The sequence below is a fragment of the Ascidiella aspersa genome, chromosome 9 (genome assembly GCF_963924565.1).
Source record: "Ascidiella aspersa chromosome 9, kaAscAspe10.2, whole genome shotgun sequence".
Classification (NCBI taxonomy): Eukaryota; Metazoa; Chordata; class Ascidiacea; order Phlebobranchia; family Ascidiidae; genus Ascidiella; species Ascidiella aspersa.
In genome coordinates, this window is record NC_139455.1 from 23,158,319 (window position 1) to 23,183,484 (window position 25,166).

At 38.5% G+C, this 25,166-nt stretch overlaps 2 protein-coding genes across 2 annotated transcripts; both read left to right on the forward strand.

The window, feature by feature from the left end:
- Positions 1-5,732: 5,732 nt before the first annotated feature.
- On the forward strand, positions 5,733-11,800 carry LOC146133675 (uncharacterized). Its single transcript, XM_083397823.1, has 5 exons — positions 5,733-7,076; positions 7,354-7,559; positions 8,706-8,880; positions 10,394-10,628; positions 11,217-11,800. The coding sequence occupies exons 1-5, from the start codon at positions 6,056-6,058 to the stop codon at positions 11,398-11,400; spliced, it is 1,821 nt and encodes a 606-aa protein (XP_083253949.1). The 5' UTR covers positions 5,733-6,055; the 3' UTR covers positions 11,401-11,800.
- A 3,016-nt stretch (positions 11,801-14,816) lies between these two features.
- LOC146133676 (growth hormone secretagogue receptor type 1-like) lies at positions 14,817-24,763 on the forward strand. The gene is made up of 9 exons (XM_083397824.1): positions 14,817-14,860; positions 15,750-15,878; positions 16,423-16,552; positions 17,169-17,297; positions 19,543-19,682; positions 20,477-20,623; positions 21,994-22,121; positions 23,094-23,232; positions 24,625-24,763. Exons 1-9 carry the CDS (start codon positions 14,817-14,819, stop codon positions 24,761-24,763), a joined length of 1,125 nt encoding a protein of 374 aa, XP_083253950.1.
- The last annotated feature ends 403 nt before the right edge of the window (positions 24,764-25,166 follow it).

Consider the following 25,166-nt stretch of genomic DNA (forward strand, 5'->3'; position numbering starts at 1 on the left):
TGTTTCGTTCGTATTTAAATGTGTTTTTGAAATAGTATTCAAATAAATAAAGAATATGACTGCCAGCACTGTTGAATTTAATTTAGGATTTTTTAATAGTAATTTAAAACTGCCATTTATAAGGAAATTTCAATTTTGTCAAGTTAAACACGCAGACACAACGCTATCGGGTTAGGTAATTTACTTTACTGTCGGACTTTGAAATTCGGTTTCACACGGAATCACGAAAGTCACAATGAAAAGTTTAGTAGATACACTCTAGGAAAACGACAAATATTGCCGTTAAACTGTCGTTGTTATGTTTGCGTCCAGAGTATTGGCTTGCTTTAGGCTAAAAGATTTTCCCATACCGCAAACATAATAGACGCGCAAAGCACTGAAAGTATCGCTTTTATGTAGTAAAACCAGCCTAAGAAATAACTCGTGAGGAATAGCTTTGCCTAGTTTATAAGAGGTGACGGGCCAAATGATTTACATTGGCGGGCCTTAGGTCGCCCATCCCTGGTCTTACATCATATGTTATATTACAAACCTGTATCTTTGTAAATCGTCGAAAAATTTGCATGTAAAGGGCATATGAAGGTCATGCGAATATGGATCAGTTAAAATAGATATAGGTTTTAAAAAAACACAATTGTGCTTTGTGGCTCAGTCGCTTTGCGTTTTCAGTTCTAATTTTAATACAACAAGTGAGCTAAATGGCAAGCGAGAGATAAGTTTTAAAAGCTGTCCAGCGCTCGTCCATGTACCAGTCGTTCCTTTCTCTTTTAGCAACAAGCCTCGGAGGCATTTAGACGTCAAAGTCGAATTTCTTGACCCGCAGCGGCAAAAGCAGTGCTTCTAAAAGTTTGCCAGCCATGTGTTTGTGACAAACTGAAATGAGTTTAAAGATCGAAGAGAATTGTAATTACAAAAGTATTGGCTTCCATTCGAAAGACTATTATTTTACTTGCAGATTGTCATTTTCGCAGCTATTTGTTATTTTTCTTTGACGCGTCGAAAACATACATTTCTCCCGGAGGTATTTTTAGTACGATTTGTCAGTGATTAGTCATCAGCTGTTCGTCGTTTTACAGTTCAATGTTAAATACAGGTGGAATATTGTTTTCTTAGTCACAGCGGCAAAGAGCCACTTGGGACAATGCAGGATTAAAGCAAACAAAGCAGTAGAAACGCCAATATTTTACTATTTCCGCAACAGTCGTTTTTCTAGGTAGCTCAGCTATGGTCTTGAAGGTTCGTATAGATTTAACTGTCAAATTTCACCTCAGACAGTCAGATTTGAAACAACTGTTTCATTAGAAAAGGACGCAGTTTTAGATTTCAGTTTAAATAGATGCACAGCAAAACATAGCTGTGAGAAAAACAGCCCTTTTTAAGTCGCAAGAGCAGCCAAGCGATTCGCTAGTTGGGCCATTTCTTGCTCCTAAATTCGGTTTCAACTTTATTGACTTAGCAGGTTTAGTTCGAACGCCACGGACCCAAGGTGCACAATAAACTTAATGTGTTTCTTTCCCGATAAAGTGCCGAACCTTTGGTACAGCTTAATTGAATCTTGATGTTTTGCTACCTTTACTAATCTTGATGGCAGGCTTTTTGTTTGAAATCATACATCAATCTTTCCAAAGATAAAACAACTTATTTATTCGGTGTATTTATTTAAAAGCATAGATAGATTGACCGATACTACTGTAAAAGGTTTAAAAAGTGTGTTCAGTGTAGAGTTAAGCTGTTGTGTTCAGTGTAGATTTAAGCTGTACTGGTACATTTTTGCATAGGGTAGGTGTTGCCAGCCTTGCAGTGATTTTCTGCTGTCAGCGTCAATCATTTTTCCTTAAATTGGCCTTCATCTTTCTATATTCTATCCATTGTACGGGCGACCGTCCTGTTTACACAGTCTAGGCACTTTTTATAACGACAATAAACTCAAAGTAATGGTCGAGCGTTGATGAAAGTAGGGACTTTCGCCCTTCGCACAAAAGGCTTGAAAGTATAGGTGATCAATGCGCGCAAAATTTCACTTGAGAAAGCAAAGCTGCCTCGAATCGAAACTAACTCCCAAACCAAGTAGCGGTACGTAAGTCACGCTGTGGGAAAGTTGTGTGACATAATTTTTTTTATATTATATCCGCTATAGCCTATATGCTTATATTATAAATAGCCCACAAAATGCTGAATCTTTCGCGTGTGTTGTTGATAGTGCTAGAAGTAGCATTAAGTCTGGACAAATATATAGATAGGCTATATATATATATATATATGACCAAGCGCCTAAATAACGTTCACGAATCAGTGATAACAGGTGAAATGTTGGTAGTAGAGCGAATAATTAGATGATGCTTAACAGCGCCTGATTTCGTATGTTGTCTGCAGTCTATGTTATTGCTAGAAAAGAGTATATCAGCTTATGTTGAGAAAATAGCAGTGTTGTGAACCAATCTTTTTGGAATGACTTAACTACCAGTCAAGCCATTTGTAAAATAACCGAAGTCCAAGTCAAGTCTTTTTGAATGAATTACAAGTCAAGTCCAAATCAAGTCATAATACAAGCAAGTCAATTCCAAGTCAAGTCCTTGTCATTAAAATTAAACGTTAAACTCTTGCGATTATGAGCAATAATTCAACTAAATAATAACACAAAACGCAACGTACAGCAAGCTTATCGTTTAACATGCACAAATTAAGATGAAGGGCCCAATTTTACAAAATATAACATCAATTAAAACACTTCATTTAAATCCAAGTCACTTGTCCAAAAGACGTAAGTCAATGTCAAGTGGTTTTGTCCCAAATACTTGAGTCAATGCATTTGAAACAGTTACTTAAATGCACTTAAGTCAAGTCATTACAACACTAAAAAAATGCTAAATTTGGTTTAAACGTCAGCAGCACAATTTGCCTATTTTAAACTTTTGTTGTGCTGCAATCGCAGAAGGCCTAATTTAATGCGTTAACGAATTATCGATGTGCTTAGTAATCGTAATTTAAAACTTGTTAAAAAAAAAATTACCCTTTACCATTATGCAGTCACATACATAGTTATACAAAACCAATTTGTCAATATGCACAGTCAACGTTTTAGCGACTTAATATAACAACGAAGATAAGTTTCTACCGACAAGGTCAACAACGTTTAACTTCCAGTTAATGTTTAATAAGTTTCTGAGCCCTCGCCTATTGTCACTGATAATTTCATGGAAATATCACTTTTGAGCAAAGCGTCAGGTGTCCGGGAAAAAAATAAAGCAATTTGGAGTTTACTGAACGTTAATCTATACTTTGACACACAATTGTTAAGGCAAAAAGCAACGCGTCATTTTATGCCAAGCACGCATTATTTTATTTTTTGTACATAAAACAGTTTGATTGCTATACGTTCCGTTTATAATATCTTGTAGCGGCGCTCTATGTTTACCGACGCACACAGTAATACTGCACCGAACCGGACATATTGCCTTTTTCCTTTCGTTCTTTTCCTCTGCATTGCAATGTGTAATCGTCTGCCCTTTTTTGCTGAACACGAACTCGAAGCAACACAGAAAGCGTCTCGCTTCAATGGTGACCCCGACGTGATTTGAACACGCAACCTTCTGATATGGTTCCAAAGTCTTCAGGTGGATGGAGACCGTGCGGAGACTTTCGTCGACTAAACGAAGCTACAAGACCTGATCGCTATGCCATTCCTCACATTCAGGATTTTTCGGCGAGATTAGCAGGTTGTCGAATATTCTCAAAAATTGACCTTGTTAGAGGGTAGAGTATTTACAGCTTACACAGACCACAAGCCGCTTACATTTGCTTTCTCTAAGGTTTCAGCTCCGTGGTCTGCACGACAGCAGCGCCATTTAACCGCAATCTCCGAGTTTACAACAGATGTTCGTCACATCGAAGGCAAGCGAAACCATGTCGCCGACGCGCTCTCCCGCGGTTCCATCAGTACGTTACTACTCGACATGGACTACACCGCACTCGCGCGTGCACAGCTCGAACAGGAGGTACAAGCTTATCGCACCGCAATTTCTGGTCTCAAACTGGAAGACATCCAACTTGACCAGTCCGGAACAACGATCCTGTGCGACGTATCCACCGAATCTCCGCGCCCTATTGTACCGAAGTCATGGCAACGAAAAGTTTTCGACATAGTTCACGGACTTTCGCATCCTTCGGTTCGGGCTACGCGCAAACTAATCGCATCAAAGTTTGTATGGCACGGCCTGCATCGTCAAGTTGGTTTATGGGCTAAACAATGCATGGACTGTCAAAAGGCCAAGGTTCACCAACACGTCCGCGCGCCTTTGGTTAATTACCCGCTTTGCAAAGCTCGGTTTGCTCATGTCAATATCGACATCGTCGGTCCCTTACCACCTTCACAAGGGAACAAGTATCTGTTAACGATGGTCGATCGTTTTACTCGATGGCCAGAAGCCGTTCCCATGCCGGATGCGACAACCATCACGTGTGCACGAGCTTTCGCCTTCCACTGGGTTGCTCGATTCGGAGTTCCCTCCGACATCTCGTCAGATCGAGGTTCGCAGTTCACGTCGGAGTTGTGGACTATTTTCAACGAACTACTAGGCATCCGGCTACACCGTACGTGTTCATTTCATCCGCAAGCCAATGGATTGGTGGAACGCTTTCATCGCCACATGAAAAGCGCTCTCATGTCACGACTAACAGGTCCTAATTGGATAGACGAGCTTCCATGGGTTTTGCTTGGTATCCGGACTACCCCAAAGGAAGATCTCCAAGCATCTTCAGCAGAGCTGGTGTATGGCTCGCCTATCGCCGTTCCGGGTGATTTGGTAAGAACCAGGCAAACAACGCCATCGCCTGCTGATGTTTTACCATTGGTAAGATCCACAGTTCGTCAACTGACTCCAACACCGATGTCTCGCCACGGTTTTGTTCGAGTGAACATCCCGGAATCGTTGAACTCCAGCCCCTACGTTTTTATTCGCAGAGACGGTCATCGTCCCCCGTTAACCCCTCCATACGATGGTCCATACAAGGTTATCAAAAAAGGTGCGAAAGGGTTTACCCTCGACATGGGTGGCCGGCACAAACTGGTGAGCATCGACCGGTTAAAGCCAGCACATCTGGATCTTTCAGAGCCAGTGCTGGTGGCTCAACCTCCACGCAGAGGGCGGCCAACAAAACCATCACCTCTACCTGATCCGCCACCGCCTTCAGATGCCCAGCAGCCGATGTCCGTTCGTCAGCCACCGGAGTCGTTTCCGCCACCCTCGGACGAACAGTTCTTACGCACGCGCGCTCGCAGTTATTTTCGCTTTCCGTCGTCGTGATTTTGTATTCGCCTATTTTACGCAGTGTTATTGAGTTATTTGTCCGTTTCTGGAGGGGGGTTATGTAGCGGCGCTCTATGTTTACCGACGCACACAGTAATACTGCACCGAACCGGACATATTGCCTTTTTCCTTTCGTTCTTTTCCTCTGCATTGCAATGTGTAATCGTCTGCCCTTTTTTGCTGAACACGAACTCGAAGCAACACAGAAAGCGTCTCGCTTCAATCTTTTACTTGAGGTATTGCTCATAATAATCGGACAAGTTTATCAAATAACGTTTTATTACAACAAGGAGTTGACTTGCTCTATGGCTTGACTGGGACTTCACTTGTTGTTAATTTGAATAGACTTGACTTGGACTTAAGTTAGTTTTACAAAGGACTTGACTGGGACTAAAGTTCAAAATGACTTGTTTACTACACTTCAATCAAGTGTCAAAAACAAAAAATATAGTTTTTCCAGTGTCTTTATTGGAAATTTAAAAAAATCTTTAAGCGTCAACAGCGTAATTGGCAAAAAAAGTTTCCTACCTCAATGGAAAACAGTTTTCGTCCATTTTTCTACAGTTAACGAAGAGACTAACCTTAAATATACAGGGTCGTCGATAGCACTATAGGCTATAAAGACAAATTTATTGTATTCTCGACAAGCTTTCGCACAAGCGTGCTTTATCAGGTCAAAGTAGAAATGAAAAAAATTAGATAAACAAGTTCCGTATTTTTAGGAAAATAGATCCACAAAAAACGGCCTTATGAAGTTTAAAAACAAAAAGGCGAAAAACAACAATAAGGAGCCGGGCCAAAACGCGGAATACCCCGAAGAACGGAATCCCTTTGCTTCCGCATTTCAGGAATCGAACGGAAAAGCGAATCGCGATCGAACCACGTCGGACGCCGCGGGACTCAAGGGCAAGAAAAAGAATATCAAAAAGGAGCCGAGAGAGGCCAAGAAGACCAAGAAGCCCAAAGGCAAACGTGAAAGGGCGCTGTCGCGCGCCGTGACGTCACAAATCGCAAACGAGGGCGACGCAATGCGGTCACGTGTTCCCACCATTGTGGTGCAAGACGAGAGAGGCGTTGATGTAGCGCCGACCTCAGCCAAAAAAAGTGACAAGAAAGAGAAAAAAGAGAGGAAGAAAAAAAAGAAGGAAGAAAAGAAAAAAGAGAAACAAGAGAAAAAGGGTAAAAAACGAGGAGAGAAAATTGAAATTCCAGTTGAAACTCATTCCACACTTACTGAAGTTGATCGAAAACCTGCAGGGGTGGTTGTGACCGCTGGGCCAGGGAAATCCCCCGCAGGTCTTTCAGCGCCCCCTGCGCCAACAAACAGACTTAGGGAGCTTCGGAAAGAGTCTCCAAAATTACCAGGCTCGCCCGGGACCTCTTCCTACTCTTCCCTGCCGAGCGCCGGGAAGAAAAAGGCCGAGATGGCCAAAGCGACACGCGACAACGTTAAGCGACACAGCACCGGCGACTTGCGACAAGAAAACGAAAAAGCGCAAAACGCCGACAAACCTGCTTCCGGAGGGGTTCCTGGTCGTCCTGGCCTATCGCTTCCAGTCGGCCCCTCAGGCCATGGTTCCGGGGGAAGCAGGGACCCCCTGTCCCCGATTGTCGAGAGCCCCGTGGCGCCCCAAGCTGGGCCTTCGAGGCCCGCGCGGAACCGGACTGCTTCCGTGGTGGTGTCCTCCCGCGAGAGACGCAAGAAGAAGAGACTCCGGTTGAAGAAGAAGCTGAAAAGAATGAAGGGAAAGAAAGACAAAGAAAACGAAGGTTGAAAGAACGCATTTTTTAAATTTAAGATAGAAAATTATGGAATTTAAGATAGAAAATGAGTAAATACATCCTAGACGTTTAACAGCTTCCTTTATTTATCCTTAAACTGCGGGAGTTAAACTGTCAACTAATAGCATCTTAGGCTTCATAACGGGTTAATTTTAACCTAAGTCATTACAACACTGCCTATATCTCAGCAAATCATCAATTAAATTCTCATAAACACTAAACACACGAAATAATAATTATTTCCGTTTAAACTTGCTCCTCACAGAAGATCTTCCGGAAGACTTCAACCCGATTCACCGAGGAAGAGCGGAGGACCCGAACCAGGTGGAGGTTCTACGGGATCAGGTGGAGGAGGTGAAGACCATAATGGTGGGAAACGTGGCGGAGGAGATGGAGAAACGAAGCTCGGCGCTCTTCCAACTGGCGCAGAAGACTGATCAGTTAGAAGAATTTTCTCACCAGTTCGCTACGGTGAGTGAGTGTTGGATAAAGATGTCCGAATTAAGCGAGTGTGGTAAACTAGTAATTTTTAAATGAATTAAGTGCCAGTCAAGTCATTTGTGAAACAACTTAAGTCCAAGTCAAGTCTTTTTGAAAAAATAGCAAGTAAAGTCGCAGTCCAAGTCATCAGTTGCCCAAGTCAAGTCCCCGTCAAGTCATTATTACAGAAAGTCATCTCCAAGTCAAACCACTAATAGAATGATAAAACGAAAAACCATTAAAATAGGTAAACTCGTGCGATTATAAGCAACAATTCAACTAAAACATACCAAAAACACCCTGTAGCATTTCTAAATTAGCTTAATTTTATAATAAAATGGTAAATAAAAACACGTAATTTTAACCCAAGTCATTTGACATTATGACTTAAGTCAAGTAATTTTACCAAAAAAACTTATGTCAAGTTAAATGGTTTGAAAACAGTGATTTAAGTGCACTTAAATCAAGTCGTTGAAATTTATTACAACACTGAATTAAACCATTGGTCTACCATTGGGTGGATACAGTATTGCAACGGCTCAAGTTAGTGGTCGGCAAACTGTGGGCCGCGAGTTTCTTTTGAATAGTTTAGTGTTGTCATGTAGATGTGCGCCGCGTGACAGCCGTACATTCATTGCAGTTTATTTTAAAAGCTGGTGCCTGCCTCGACTTAAGTCGTTTCGGTACAAAGACTTGACTTGACTTAAGACTTTTGGACAAATGACTTGACTTGGACTTAAATCATTGCGCAAAATGGCTTCGGTTGAAGTCAAGTACTTTTATTTAATTTTTTTTTCAAAAAATTAGACTATATTTATTTCAATTTTTGCACGTGTTGTTTTTTTAATATTTTGAGTGTTTTTTTGTTGAGAAAATGACTTAACTTGTCTTGGATGATTAAGGGAAAATGAATTTAGTTTTAATTGTTTTAATCAAAAACATTTTTTTGTGAAAATACGTTATATACCTCAGTTTTTAAACATGAAAAGTTGCTTGCAATTTGTTTTGACTTGTGTTTTATTACGATGTTTATGTTTGGTGTTTGCTTGCAATGCGAAAGATTGCTTGTAACGGAGTAAAACTACTAAACTTTATAAGAAGATTGTCCGAATAGTCCGAATATTTATCATACTTTAGGTCGCACAAGAAACCCGACTGAAGAAGCAAGCCCAGGCCAGATGCTGCGGCGCCTTCTCCAAGTACAGGTTCTGCTGGTATCTGTGCGCATGTCAGCGACGCGTCAAGAGGAGAAAGAGAAAGGCGAGGATGGAGCAGGAGGGAGTGGGAGAAAACGGGAAGCTCTTGTCGAGAGGTGAGATGCGGGTTCTAGTCGACCTCGTTTTGTAGTTTCTGATTTTGCAGTTACGCAAATAAACTTAAAAAAAGCTTTTTACCTTGGAGCAAGTTTGGGTGGAGCGTTAGGATATTTTATGTAAATTAAAACATAGTTTAATCAAGACACAAGATGGCGGTCATAAGTTACAACAGCTACAACCTCCAGGTTAAACAACTGGTTTTTCGTTTTTTATTAGCTCTAACCTTGAAGTAAGTTTATAAGAAGTGAGAAGACTTTTTATGTAAAGGTGTTTTTTGGTAAGTTCATAATTAATTTAGGTAAAATTTGAAATTAAAAGTTGTTTTGGCGAGCTGGTAAGTAGAGATACATGAGGATGCTTTTCAAGAGTAAAGAAGTTCAATAAATTGTTCTGAAATCAAGGAAACAAATGTTAAGGCTTATTGTTGTCTAAAAAAGATTCATTAAAAATGCCAGCGGGTCGTAATTTGCCTACCTCTGGTTTATACGGACAACTTTGTTGTCCGATTTAGCTTTAATCGGAGTGTAATTTTGTCCGATTTAAGTTAAATAGGGTAACACTAATTTACGGAAGGATGAATGGTCGGAATGGTCGGAACGCTAACAGCATTATTAATAAATATAACAACACTTAACCCACCTTCACCCAAACGCTAACCCCCACCCTAACCCAAATATTGTGCGTTGGTTTAATAATTGTTTTAACGGGGTAACACTTAAATTAGTGAGCGTTCCGACCATTCCGACCATTCATCATTCCGTAAATTAGTATTACCCGTTAAATAGGACAACTGTTAAGTCCGACAAATTAACTGCCCGAATCAACCTAAATCGGGCAACATTTCGTTCCGATTGAGTTTAAATCAGACAGTATTTATATAGCAAAGTAATGCTGTCTCATTTAGGTTAATTTAAAGTATAATTTTACCTTTAAATTAAGTCGGAAAGGTTATTTGTCCCTCTGGTGCTAAATAATATCGGAATGCAAGTTTTTCCGATTTAATTTGCAAGGGACAAATAAACTTGTCCATTTAATATCTTAAAGGGACAAACTATATTCTGATTTAACCTAAATCAGACAGCATTACTTTGCTATTTAAATACTGTTGGAGTTAAGTTCGGAACAAAATGTTGATTGAGTGATTTAGGATAAATCGGACATTTGATTTGTCCAATTTAAATTTTTGTTCTATTTAACTTAAATCTGTCAGAGTTACACTCTCGCAGCTATGTCGCCACAAACAGGTGGCCACACGTTATTTAAGTAATTTATTGTAAGTTAAACAATTGAGTAATAATTCAATTGCGGTTGTAAACAACTTTCTGTGATAGCGTGTTTTCTTGACAAAGAACAAACAGTTAATTCTGTTTATCATTGTTTTTTAGGGGGGAATTGTAGTTTCTCTGAAGAAAATCGTTTCAGAAAAATTGTCGGTGTAATACATTTTCCTAAAGGGGAGACCACGTCCTTGCAGGACAATGTAAGTGAACTTCTGCTTATGCTTTTCAGCGTTTGCTGATGACGCACGTTATGACGTAACAGATGACGCGTACTCAGTGGCGAATTCAGAGGGGGTCGTGAACCGGAGAGATAAGCGCCGGAGTCAACAGCTGATGACCTCGAGTAACCCCAGTCTGGCGGCCAACAGCACCAAACGTTCCTCCAACACTTCGCTGCTCGTCGGCCTGAAAAACTCGAAGATATACGCCAGCCTGTCAGCTCTTCCTATAATGGGAACCATGAAGTTTGTATACTTAGCCATATAGTGTTGTAAGCAAGCCATTTTAGAATGAATTAAATCTTACTCAAGGCTTTTGTCCAGAAGACCTCATTTAAGCCAATTAGGTTGCTCACAAGACCTAAGTCAAGTTAGCTCGTTGAAACATAGTGACTTAGGCGCACCTAGGTGGAGTCATGTGAGTTTGATATTTAGGGTTAAAATTTTGTTAAAATGTTTTTATAGACTTGATAGCAGTTATGTTTCAAATATTATTAATTTTATTAGGTCCTGTGCGGATAACCTTGTATGATGTTGTAATCCTTATGTGAAATGAGTCAAATAAGATGTACGAATTAGCAGTTAAAGAAACGATTGATCAAATAGATATTAGTTTTTTATTTTTATTTAAATTTATTTTTTTAGCCGGGTAAATAGCCTCAGGAGGTGTCCTTCTAGGCTATTTGACCGGATCGCTCTTTTACACTTGCACCGGTTGGTATACCTATGTCGATTTAAACTACTTTAATGTCCGGCTGAATAGAATCTACTTAAAAAACTACCCAAGTGCTTTAAAAAAATATAACCAACCAAGTGTATTTTCTACGTCTTTAGGACCGTGGGTCGTTCCCGCAAGGCCTCGTCCAGTGGAACCCTGAACCAGGTGGGCCGGGTTAGAGCCGAGACGCGGACTCAGGAACAAAAGGAACGAGACATTCACGATTTCGCCTCCAAATATGAAGGTGAAGACCGCAACAGGGTCACTGAACTGCTCATGCTTGACCACACTGGCACGTGACCATCGCGAAACCACTCAAGCCTGACGGAAGAACCGCTCATGCGTGACAATTGGGACGCACGTGACCTCAGAGCTACAGTCGGTAGATCGCCTTTCGACATTTGCCTTGTATGATTTTGATGGAGACGATATGATTTTGGTTATTTTTTTGAAGTTGTTGCGTTTTATTTTATTGAAAGAAACATTAAATTGTGTTGTTAACAAGTCAGTTTTAAATGACTTAAGTCCAAGTCAATTTTAACTAATGTCAAGCCAAGTTCTAGCTGAAGCCATTAGTTGCCCGATTGAACATAAAATGTTTTACTTTCAAACACCGGACCACATCCCATTCTGAACATTTTTTTACATACAAAACGAAACAAATATATCACGCAAGAAATTTTTACATTTATTACTGAAGTAAATTTAGTTCAAGTAATTTTTAGTTCAAGTAATTTAAAAACAGTAAGCTATGTGTATACTTTAAGTCATCGAGTTAAGAATTTAAGTTATAACCACACTACCATTGAATTAAGTTATAACCACACTAATTTTCAGTTTACTTATTTATAGCTGACTGAATAACTTTTAAACCCAAAACAATTTTGTCGCAACTTAATATTTTGTTTTGCGTTCACCGATTCTCAAACTTTCAAACCATTTTTATAAGTGGATTATTTATCTGTTCGCACATATACTGTTAAGTTAATGCTATTAGAACCACGTGACGCCTATGTTTAAGCTTGTGTTCTCGCAACTTTATGTTTTGCATTTCGCAGGATTTAAGATTTACGAGAGGCCAATGGATTAGCTCAGTAGTTCTAAACCGGGGTGCAGCGGCGCCCTGGTGTGCCATTAAAATGCTTAAGGGTGTCGATAGGCATTTGAAAATTTGAAGAATCTGAGTTTTGTTCAACTGTTAATCTTCTTGATACAACTTTTTGTGTACGATTAGAAACAGTTATATCAAAAGAAATTTTCGTACATGTTTTAAGATTCTGTTGTTCCGCGAAAATCTATTTATTAGTTTTGAGGGGTGCCGTAAACTATAAAAGGTTGAGAATCAATGGATTAGCTTATCAACGCGCCTTTTTCAGAGCATGATTTTTTGCTAATCTTGTTCAACATCTGATTTAAAATTGATGCTACTATTGATTTTTGCCAATTGTTTTCTTCCTAATAAAATGATTAAACTAACGTTTGTAGTACTTACAAAGAGTTCAGCGAAAATTCGTCGCCAACTAATTAAAAGACAAAAGCGTAGTCCCATGACGGCGATATGCATGCCTTGCTGTTTTTTCTGTCAGTCAGGTCAAAAAGTTGTTAGTGTCATTTTATGTGTCAGTAATAAATTAAAGAAGTACACATTCAAACAAGCTTACAGCGAGATGTTTCTTCCCCACAAAAAAATAACATACTAAAAAAAAGTTATTTTTGTTTAATCATACGTTTTGGCTACCTATCCAGGATTCCTTCATTAGGGAATGTAACAACACCACGGATAATAGAACGACACAAAAACGCATAAAAATGCGTTAAACAATGTAGAAAATAAAAAGCGATAAGGGCGACGACGAACAGCTCAGTTGTTATCTTTAAAACGTCGGATAAAACAAATAGGTACGAGAAAAACTTATTTTTAGTATATACTATATTCCTGGTAGCAACAGCATATTAGAAGATTTAAAACTATCTCAAATAAAAGATATAACATTGCAAAGAATCATATAAATGGCTTACTGCAAAAATTAATAATTGGTAATAATACCAGTTCCAAATATACCAGCCTCATGGCGCCTAAAACGTATTTATTGGTTGAATATATATATATATGCGATGGAGAACATCCTTGTCATTATTTTTGTGGTAATAAATCTTTGACAGCTTGTATACAGCATAGTACAGTATGGTTAGTTACTGATTTGTGTTTTAGAGCATCATTTATATTGTATTTTTGTATTTTTTGAACATTTAACAGGGTTTTTCCTAAAAAATTGGTTTAGGTTAATACCAGGTAGTAGGTACAGAAAGTTGGGCTCATTTTTTTCTCGTTCAAACACCACATGTGGCGGTAGAGAAACAGAGAGCTAATGGACAAAAATCGAACTCATTAGCAGACAGTTTAAAATTATTCTAGCCGGGATAGATTCTGTAAATCGAGATTAGATGTTGTGTTGAAAATTGACAAACAAAGAGACAACATTGCCAACTGGTTATGAAAGCTACTAAATTATTACAGGTGACAATAAAAACCGCAGTTTGTTAACTACGTTTCGGCACTTTTGTTGAACAATTTGCAACGAATTTGTTTTTGTTCGTCACAGCACTATTTGATGAATGTTGTGTTTCTATATGACACCCAAAAACATGACCAAAATATATAATACGGTTTTTTTCATATGCCATGACTATTGGAAAATATAGTTTAAACTCCCCATTGTGTTTAATGCCCCTGTGGTATTACAGACAGTGTATCTATAGTTATACGTAGTAAGAAAAAAAGTCATACAGAAGTAGGTATCATTATCATTAGGTATCATTTTAAACTTTTCGAATATCTCTTTATTAAAAGAGTTTTTTAAATGCTGCCTACTTCTGTATATAGGCTTTAATATTCTTACTACGTCTTACTACAACCTCCAACCATTATGCTCCAAAACATGTATAGTTAATTTGGTAAACAAAAAAATCCTACTGAATCATAAGTATTAAATACGAGTTTTCAGGTAAAAACAAAAGGAATAGGTTCAAAAGTAGAAGGAAATACTACAGGTACATTAAGTCAGCCATTGCATGATAGCGCTTATCGTTCCAACCAGTGGTGGATAAACGTTTGGCGGGACGGGCGGCGACAATTAATAGAGCAATTCACGGACTTGAGAAAAAAATTACAACGGCCATAAATGCCGAGTAATTATAACACTTCCTGTATTTTTCGGCTTACGCGGCCGAAATGGCTTCGACTTGGCTTAAGATGGCCCGAGGACCAGAAGGCAATTGTAAAGCGCCGTGTTAAGAGGTCGACTTACCACTGTTGCTTTGTCAGTTCTAACCAGGCGGGATTACTTTTTGGGCTTGTTTTCAATCTAACTTTTTATCAGCATCAATCTGGCGCACTTACAAGCGTATTAAGCGTTCTAAATCCAGTATTTCTCGCGGCTGCACCTTTAAGCCAAAAACCTTTTGCGTTTGAACTAAAGTTGACAGGAGAGTCGTCTTTATACAGCTGCGTGGATTGTAGAGTAACAAAATACGAACCTTTGCTTGAACAAATACGTGGTGTAAAGCAATGTAACCAGCTCGTCGCCCGTTTTCTTGTGAATACGCGTAATCCAGATTTGTCGTTGCATTATTCATGGTTTAATTCTGTTTGAAGCGATTCTTTAAACCTCAGTAGTCTGATAAAGCAAACCTGTTTTGTATAGTGGCTTGACACCATGGAGAATGAAAGCCTTAAATTGCTAAATGGCTCCAATGACAGGTAAGGCTTTTGTTATACTTTTTCCCAGTTTTCTGTCAATTGAATATTCAGGTACACTTTGCACGGATCTGTAATGTAGCTTGACAACTAATTTTAAAGCCAAAAAGGTCGAGTAGATCGGCATCGTCTTGTTTAAGATGTTTAACTTGCATCATTTTCAGTGAATATAGATCAACTGAAGATGATAGAAGTTCGTACGAAACCTCTTATCAACAGATGTCGATCTACTCGACCTTTTGGGCTTTGAAATTTATTATCAAGACGAATAAACTCAGATTACTCAGTGTTACACTTTACGTTATAATACTGCCCAAAGACTTCTTCAAGTTGTCAAAAATTTGTCGTAGGTGGCATCCATGTTGGCGACGAAATGTATAAATAAAAAAAACATCAGTATATTTCAGTTATAAGCCAATTTTGGTTTGAAAAAAAAACGGTACTTTTCCACCAAAATCTCGGGTATCGGTCTCAGAACAAAATTATCGGACATATCCTACACCGCATTGTAGCGGTTAGACCATTCCAGTGTTGTAATGACTTAAGTCATTGACTTAACTTAAGTGTACTTAACTTACTGTTTTTAAATGAGTTGACTTGAAGTGTTTTTCATTAAAATTGATCTATTGATCAAGTTTTGCACATTAAACACTTTTTTATTGCTGTATATTGCAATTGTGTCATTTTTTTAGTTAAATTGTTGCTTATAATCGGACGAGTTTACCAATTTGACTTGGACTGGGATTTGACTTATTATTTTTGCAAAATACTTGACTTTAACTTAAGTTATTTTTCTAATGACTTGACTGGGACTCAAGTCATTTCAAAATGACTTGTTTACCACACTGGACCATTCCTAGGTTACTTAATGCCCTACATTAACCCTCCACAGTTTGTACGAGCGGCCTTTCACCGATGTTGCAACGATCGTGTCCTCTTCTATAATTCTTCCTCTCTGTCTGTTCGGAATAGTGGCTAACCTCATCACGCTAGCCGTGCTGGCAGTTTCTCCCAATCTCAAGTAGGTTATCAATATGAGTGGTTGTGAACAAGGAAGTTAAACGTATACCTCATATAGGGGCGTTGGATTAAAGACGGTTGACTATACGTTATATTGGATGACATGTGCTTTTTAGAAAAAACGTGCCTTTACTTTTTTTGAGTAAAATTGCTTTGTTTTCTGCAAGTTATCGCATTGCCCTCGTGCTAGAAATATTGTTACAATTCGTATGAATTAAGGATGATTTCAAAATGTTAACATTTGCTTTTTATGCAACTGACCCGCTATAAACTTTTGTTCGATGTCAGTTTAGAAAATTGGTAAATTAAAATTTACGAACAAATAATTGTGTAGCAAGAAGGAATATTTCTTTTTTATAATTGATTTTACAGTATTTTTCCTCCCATTGATTCAATAGGCACAAGAACGCTTAGTCGCATGCTGTATTGTTTGGTAATTTTAAAGATATTGTAAAACTCATGCCGAGAATATACATTCATAGAAATCTCAACAACATTAAAATCTTCGCGCCCTCTTGGCTATAAAATTTCACTTTGTTTCCTAGAACGACATTCAACTATCTGCTGATGAGTCTCTGTGTCTCTGACATTCTCTCGGCCGTTATAAGCCCGTTGTTTCTCTACCGCCGCACGTGGGGATTTGACGATTGGAAAGCATCCGACTTTTTGTGCAGAGTAAGGGCAAAAAACATATATTACTGTGACAAGTTTTACGACTCCCTTTTATTCTCTAAGAAATTCCGTTTTGTGATTTTTTAAGAGATGTGGAGGTTTTAATTGTTTAGATGGATAAACTTCATTATGAAGGTCGCATTAACGTCAATGTGAACATTAAGTAGTAAACGGTTTAGGCTTTGATCCAAAACGCTTGTATATATGTGCTTATAGCTGCTACTTAAATACTTGAAATCAAACTGAAGAAAATGTTTTTGAAGGAGTTAATTAACTAAAATTTATTTTGACACTAAAAAACAAAAGATCAAAATAATAATTAAAATCGACGGACATCTGCTTAGTGTGCTTATTTTTTATAAATATTTACAAATTGGTTCAAACAGGGCTGTATTAAATAATATATATACCTATGTCGATTACAATATGCGGTTGTGTATACCATTTAATTACCAGCTATATAACAATTATATTAAAACACTGTACAATTAAAGTATGACACTGCTGGAATTTTAAAATTCAAACACTCAATATGCCTGGAATATAAACCCAATATTCGAATTAAAGCAAATTTCAAATATGTCTAATTTGCTGAAATTTTACGTCGTTTTTTGTTCAGTTGATTTGGGGAGTCGATCTGTGGACTTCTTACGTTACGTCGACGCACATCCTACTTTTTGCTCTCATCCGATTTGTGTCGCTCAAATCGCCCTCCGCTTATTACAAGCTGAAGATTTCCCACATCAAGGTGCGTCATAAGAAATAGATGTTTTTTTTTTCAGTGGTGTGACGAAGAGTAAGGAATGTTACACACCTGGGTATAGGCTACTCGTTTAACGCTTATCGTGCTCCAGTGTTGTAAACAATTTATTTAAAAAATCACTAAACAAACCGGCTGGTCGATTTAATCATTATGCCCCAAAACAGGGATGGCGAACCACTGCCCCCTTTTATAAACGGATAAATGTAAAAAAAGTTCTTCGTTAGATGGCATTATACTGTTTAAATCAGGGCTGCCTATTTGTAGGTCGTGCAAAAGTGTTTTAGGGGAGACCATTAGGCCTACATTAACTGCACTTCAACAAATGCGTGCAGAAAAGCAGACAACTAAAAGCATTTTGTAAAATATTAAAAAAAAAATACTAAATCCCTTGTTAAAGCAATAAACCATGCTGAAAAGTTTTCTGCTGAACTCCTGTGATAAAAACTGTTGTTAACCACTTAGCTTCTTAATATTCGTGGAAATCCAAATTTGAAAATCATACAAAATTACAAATCAAGACCACTTAAAACGACGTAACAGCAGAGTTTCGCATAAAGTTGACAAATAATTTAATAAATGACCCACTTGAGCATTTTGAACGATTGGTCGTGTTTGTGACCCGCGCGATGAAAAAGTTCGCCATCCCTGCCCTAAAACATAAAATTGGCAAAGCAATTTAACACAAGCAACTTAAGGCAATTTAAATATACTTAATTAGCTCATTGACTAAGGTAAGTGTGGCAACACAGATAAGTTCCAATACATCATAAATCGTGACCTCCTTGAAAATAACTGCACGGAAGTGTGGACCATAATGCAACTAAGGGGAAATCTATACAGAGCTATTAGGCTTTCAAACTTTATCTCAAGCTCGTTAAACTACCAAGTCGCACGCAAACTGACAAGCTTCCATACTAATTACATGTCATTGACACACGATAATTTGTCCGCTGAACCCGCAATTACCAAGGACCAGTACAACGTACGTTTGAGTGGGTGTCTTAGCAATATTATCAATCGTAAAGTCTGTGTGTTTTATATTGTTCTGCGATATTTTTCGGGAGATTAAATAGCAAACTACTAAAACATATCAGCTGAATTTATTGAACGCATTATAGAATTAGATGTCAGATAACGATTTTATTAAATTCTTTTAAAGCCCAAGTGTCATTCTTAAACAGGGCTGCTCAGAACAAAAAATAAGCACGCTACTACGAAAAAATAAGCAGGCTACGGATAACTCTGGGGGGATCCATAGTTTTTTTTTTTGGGGGGGGGGCATCCAAATACCAAAAATCCTAAAAACACGTGCTGTTATCTGTTCCAAATGAAGCTTAATCGCGCAATGCGCAAGAAAAAACTTTTAATTTTAAGTGTGACGTGACGCCTTTGGCAAGGGTCCACCAAACTTATTTTCATAATAGCCAAGTTAATGTAAGCCTGACCATCGAGGGCCGGATAACTGTTAGGATTAACGTTTGCGGATCAGCTGTAGTTGTTGTCGAACTGTATTAACGGTTATCGTTGAACAAAGGAAATATAAGGAACTATGCCAGGGGTGGGCAAATGTATTCAATGGAAGAGCCATTTGCAGAAAATACAAGCACCAAAGAGCCTCAAAATTATTTCAATACAAAAACGGTAAATAAAGCAAGCCAAGCCGCAGTAATAACAGAATTGTAATATAACAAAACGGTAATAATCAACACAGTAATAACGGTAATAGCAAAATAATACGCACAATATTCATTAATATCAGTGTTTTGTTAACAAACTCTTCGGACTCTATGTCTCGTGTTACGTCATAAACGAACAAAAAAACAAAAAAAAAAAACATGCCGGAGAGCCGCAGTTTGCCCACCCCTGAACCATATGCAATAAAAACTATAGTAAGGCTTATTAAATGCTAAAATAAGACAAACTAAGCACACAACTAAAAAATATAAGCACGTTTCTTAGAAATAAGCACATTAGTATTTCTAAGACACTGCAACGAAAAATAAGCACCAATCTTGGAAATAAGCACGGTATGGTATCCCTGTTTATAAATGTTAAACGCTTTAGTTAAAGAAGCATTCACTTTAAACTCCAGCTATTCGTTAATTGACTTTGACTCGGGCACAATTTTTTATGGTGGCTTGCTGTATTACAAATTATATAAAGGTTCTTTATGACAAATAATTTAATAGTATAACCTTTTGTTTAGGTTATAGTATAACCTTTTGTTTAGGTTATAATAGCCGTCGTTTGGTTTGTGACATTCTGCATCGGCTTCATACCAATGGTGATCATGATTCACGCGAAAGTTCACGACCGAAGTGGAGACACAGTGGACGCAAAATGGCCTTCTTGTACCTTAAACGTTTATTGGTAAGTTGCTGATAGTCACAGTATGCAAAACAAGTCATTTCGAAATGACTGAAGTCCAAGTCAAGTCATTTGTTAAATAACTTAAGTTTAAGTCAAGTCTTTTGCAAATAACAACAAGTCAAGCCTTGGGGCAAGTCATATGGTGTTTAAGTCAAGCCCCAGTTAAGTCATTATAAGAGCAAGTCACTTTCAAGTAGAGTCATTTATACAAAAATATAACGATAAACCTTTAAAAATAGTAAACTCGGCCGAACATGAGAAATAAACCAAACAAAAAATAACAAAAATACTTTTAGCCATCTATTTCGTGTGACGTGCAAACATTGAGGTACTTTGTTGTAAGATCGAATCTCACTAAACCAGGGTTGTTAAACTTTGTTTTACCGCGGAACCCTAATTTTTTTGCTTCGCGTGGACCACGGTAGGCAAAAAAGTTTCAAAAAACGTCACAATACAAACAAACTTCAAAAAATCTGCAGTTTTCAGACAACAAAATGGAAATTAAAATGGAGTTTATATAAATTCAGTGAAAAACCTTTTTATTTTGAATAAACCTTTAAACGTTTAATTACTTCTTAAATATACACTAATATTTCAATTTGGCTTTCATGAACCCCTTAAAACTAGCTCACGGACCCCAAGGGGTCCATGGACCCCAGTTAAAGAACCCCTGCACTAAACGCTGTTGGAATATGAATCATGTAGGTTGCAATCCCCACGACTCCTCGTTTCAGTCTAGTAAAATAAAATACAACTCTGTGCTGAGTGCTAACCGAAGTGATTCTGCGTACCAGGGTGTCAGTCTACCGGAACTACACGATGATAGCCTACAGCATCATGTACTACGTTCCGATGATCCTCATTTTCATTTTCTCGGCGGCTATCGCGGTTGTGCTTCGACAAAAACGCAGAAAGAGAAAGTCGTCGGTTACAGGTGAGACGTTTTATTTTAATTACTCTTTTCTTTGAAAAATTAATTACTTTCTAAATATACACTAATATTTCAATTTGGCCTTCATAGACCCCCTAAAATTAGTTCACGTACCCCCAAGGGGTCCATGGACCCCAGTTTAGGAACCCCTGGGTTAGACAAACATAAAAACTGTTGCTTGATATTGATATTAATTGCAAAGCCAAAAAGGTCGAGTAAATCGACACCACGATGAAGACGTTTCGAAACTTCAGGTAATCTGACTGAGAAGTAAATCGAAGCATCCCTTATAAAATGTGGGGCGCAATTTGTTGGTGCTTGAATTTACTTCTAAGTCACATTAACTGACTATGACACGAGTTCGTATCAAAACGTCTTAATCAAGATGATGTCGATCTACTAGACATTTTGGGCTTTGAAACTCATTATCAAGCTACCATACAGATCCTCCCCCCACGCCCCCAGGGTCCGCCACTGTATTACACCCATGATATACTTTGTGGCCCAAGCACTATAGTTAATGTCAGCAACTAAGGTTAGGTTTTCGGAATTTGAAACACAGTGTCTAATTGGCACAAAATTACTCTACCACCAGCTGCTACACTTGCGGTTAAGTAGGCTGGGAAATCGTGGTTCAAGAAATTTCGGCCGCTCCTCTCACACACGATTAAAGGTAAATGTTATTCCACATAAGCCACTGCGAAATCCGCCCTTTTATGACATAACAAACTCGGGCGCTGACCTGGCCTTGGGCCAACACGCTCGATATGTTACTTCCGCTCTATTATTTCAACATGGCGTGATTGATTGTGAAGCGTTTTCGGTAAACTGCCACCTTGGATAAAATTCCTCAGGTTCATTCCGGTTTGCTGCGCTCATGATCACTGTGAGTTCGGATGTATATATGTGGGATTGTGGGGTGTGCGAATCACGCATCGCTAATCATGGCCCATGTTTTGTCATCATTCCACGAATTGAACGAAGTCAACCAAGCCTTAAATAATAATTTACCTTGAGTTTTTTTTACCTGTTTTACAGATACTAAAGTAATATAGTTCCTTAAATATAAATAATGTTTGGTAAATTTCTGGCATTTCTTTTGGCATTGTTACAAACAAATTATTTTTTAAATTACCCTATGTTTCAGTCCAGTAAAAAATCCATTTTATTTTTGGCACTTTTTCTCGTACACAAAAAATTGTGTTAGGAAGCTTACCAAAAACTGGGAACCTAAAGAATTCGAAATATCTCTCAGCACCCTTGAGCGTTAAAAATGACACCCTAGAGTTCCGCGGCACCCCGGTTGAGAACCACTCCTCTAGACTATTTAAGTAGAAAACATGTTTAACAATCAAAACTATAAGGACCAAGAGCAGCCAGTTCGGGATTAAACAACAAAAATGCACCGGTAACCCTGGAGTCAAAACGAAGACGCAAGGAGAAACAGATCGTCATACAACTCGGTCTTATTCTCGGCTCATTTTTCTGTGGCTACCTTCCTCAAACAGGTAAACAAAAGCAGTGCGGTACTTTGATGTTTTGAGGTCTTGAACACTGTTTTATCGTTCCAAAACACCAGTGTTGTAATGAATTAAGTCAATGACTTGTGCACTTAAAATTAACCGTTTTCAAATTACTTGACTTGACTTAGGTATTTTGGACAAATGAGTTGAAATGAAGTGTTTACAAGCAATTTGTTTTAAAAATTGTGTTAATTATCTTAACTTCTGCACATAAACAGTTTGCTTGCGTTTATGTTATTTTTTTACTTTGAGTTACTGCTCATAATTGGACGAGTAAACAAGTTTTGTTAGTTTAATGTTTTGCAATTTACGACAAGGACTTCACATGACTTGGATAACCGACGACTTGAAGTGGGACTTAACTTATTTATCGAAAAAGACTTGACTTGGGCTTTGGTTATTTTTCGAATGACTTTACTGAGACTTGAGTATAATTACAAAATTACTTGTTTACTACAACACTGCAAAACACTATAATTATAACTATATCGACTTCAGAGAAAAAAATGTAATGCAAGGTAGTAAACCCTTTTTTTGCAATAATCACTTCTGTGATTTTTGTCATTTTATCCAGACCCTACTCATGTTTGCATTGGACATTTACGTGACTAAAAACCATCAACCAAACCGTAGATACAAATGTAAATGGAAGCCAGCAACGGTGATTATGACTCTAACGTGCCGTACTTAAACGATTGACATACATATAACATAAGCCTGCCTGCCTACGCGCAGTGATTTTCTTACGTTTTTGACCAGTTTAGCCACCTTGATTTGCTTGAAGTGCTGGTATTGCCAGATTTCGCAACGTAATCTCGCTGCAGGCCAGTACGCTCCTGCTCATGCTAGCGGGGAAACCTTTTAAGACCACTTTTTTTCCTCCAGGTAAATTTATACCGTAGGCCTAGCCGCCTACCACAGAAGTGTTTCGCCTAAAACACACTTATTTCATTTTAGCGTATCACTTCTACACAACATCGACTGTATCGAAGAGCCAGGCTGCGAAGGTGTTCGACTGGCGCTTCGGGATGGCCATCTACATCTGCTTGCGCGTCAGCGAATGTTTGAATCCGATCTTCTATAACTTGGCGTCAAGGTACATAACATTATTGAAACTAGGGAGAATTTGCCACTAGGCCTACTAAGCTTGTTGGAGAAATGATATCGTCACGGTATAGTGGCCATTCTGAAGTCAAATCTTATACTTTAATGGCATGCGTTGCTCTTGTCAGACGGGGATTTTGTTTCTTAGAACCACTTGAATATGACCTACTTATCTGGAAGTTTGTCTCCAGCTAAGTCCTGGTATTGACAACTAAAATTACAGGCTACCAGCATTGACAGGCCTTTCATTTTTAACAGGCCTTTATGTTAGTGGTTCTCCAACTCTTTTGGCCCGGGGCACACTTTTTTAAAAAGACTTACAATTCTAACTTAGCAATCAACTACACGACAAGGTAGTACGCAAATACCACATTGTTATCAGTTATTTTTTGATAGTGTGTATTAAAGTGGGCTATCGCATACTTGCCGGTATGCCTGTTGATAACACGAATAGGTTATTTACCAAAATTACAAAAACTCTTGCGCCTAAGAATCTTTCAAGACACTGAGAATCCTTTTTAGATTGAAAAAGACTGCTTAATTGATAACTTAATATTACGGCATTTCAGGGAGCCATGACGTCTAAATATAAAGTGCGTTTTGCACAGTTAGTTAAGAACAGCGCATTATCGCAACGAGGTTCCAGTACTAAAGTTACTCATTAAACCAGGACTGCGGAGTTGATTAAAAACAACTCGAATCTAACTTCAGACAATTTGCAATCTTTCCACTTATATACTTAATTAAAACCGGATGGATATGTAGCCTACTCACAATACGCAAAATGGAAAACATTCAACTATATGCTATTCCACCTTTACAACTTACAGTTTAGTCTTGCTGATCGGTTTCTAATTTCGTAACGCGCATGCGCACGTAGGATTAAGGAGTTATACGCAGTCTTAATCGAGTCACGAGTCCGACTCTAGCAAAACAAACCAAATCAGTTGAGTCCCGCGTCCGACGAGTAAGACCACCTAAAATAACCAGTTACGAGTTTCTAATTTTTAAACTGAAACCGCTTACTAATAATTGTAAAACGTGGAACAGCAAATGGCGGATATTTTCCAACCATGTAGGTCTATTGTGAGTGGATAAATTATAGAACAATCTTAGGGTGGATGACTTGATATCCACCGAATTTAGTTACGTAAATTGGTAAAATACAGGCTGTAGAGTCGGAGTCGGACTCCAGGCTCGACGAAATCTGGCCATATCTAGCCGTAGATAGACTCGGGTGATTTTTAACGGACTCTGCAGTCCTGGTTCAAACCTTCGGCGCACAAAGGCTGTACCTCGACGTTTACAACTCCGGTTGTTTAAAATCCAAAAAAAATCAACCAATATTTGCCAAAATTTAACTGAAGGTCATTTTTCTTCGCAGGAAAATGCGGCACGAAACCTTGTCAGCGATGAAGTGCTGCGGGGGAAGTCCCGTGGGTGCGCAGCTGGCAATGCACAGCACGCCGAGGAGCAGTGATCCGACGTCAAGACCCAGGGAAGAAAACGCCCTGGAAATCTAGCTGTTCGTTCCGTGCGTGCGTGCGTGCGTGCGTGCGTGCGTGCGTGCGTGCGTGCGTGCGTAAACGTGATACGTTGATGAAGCCTGATGTACACATTGACTTCCATTTGGGTGCAAAAGCTAGGAACCACATATGTGTTTAGCAGTCACGAAGATTAGTCCCTTTTAAGCAGATCTCGGCTGCGGATTAGTAGAATATCGTAGTCTTTTTTAAGGGCGAACAGATATTAGTACGCCAAGAGGAATTTAGGTGCATTATATGCATCTACCTTAAGGATTAAGGTTCACGTTTCATACTTGCGACCTTTGGCCATTTTATGGTCATCAACCAATTGGTAAATCAATTGAAAGGTTGAAAAAAGAAAAAAAATGGCGCTTATTATTGTACAAATTTGTTTTATTTG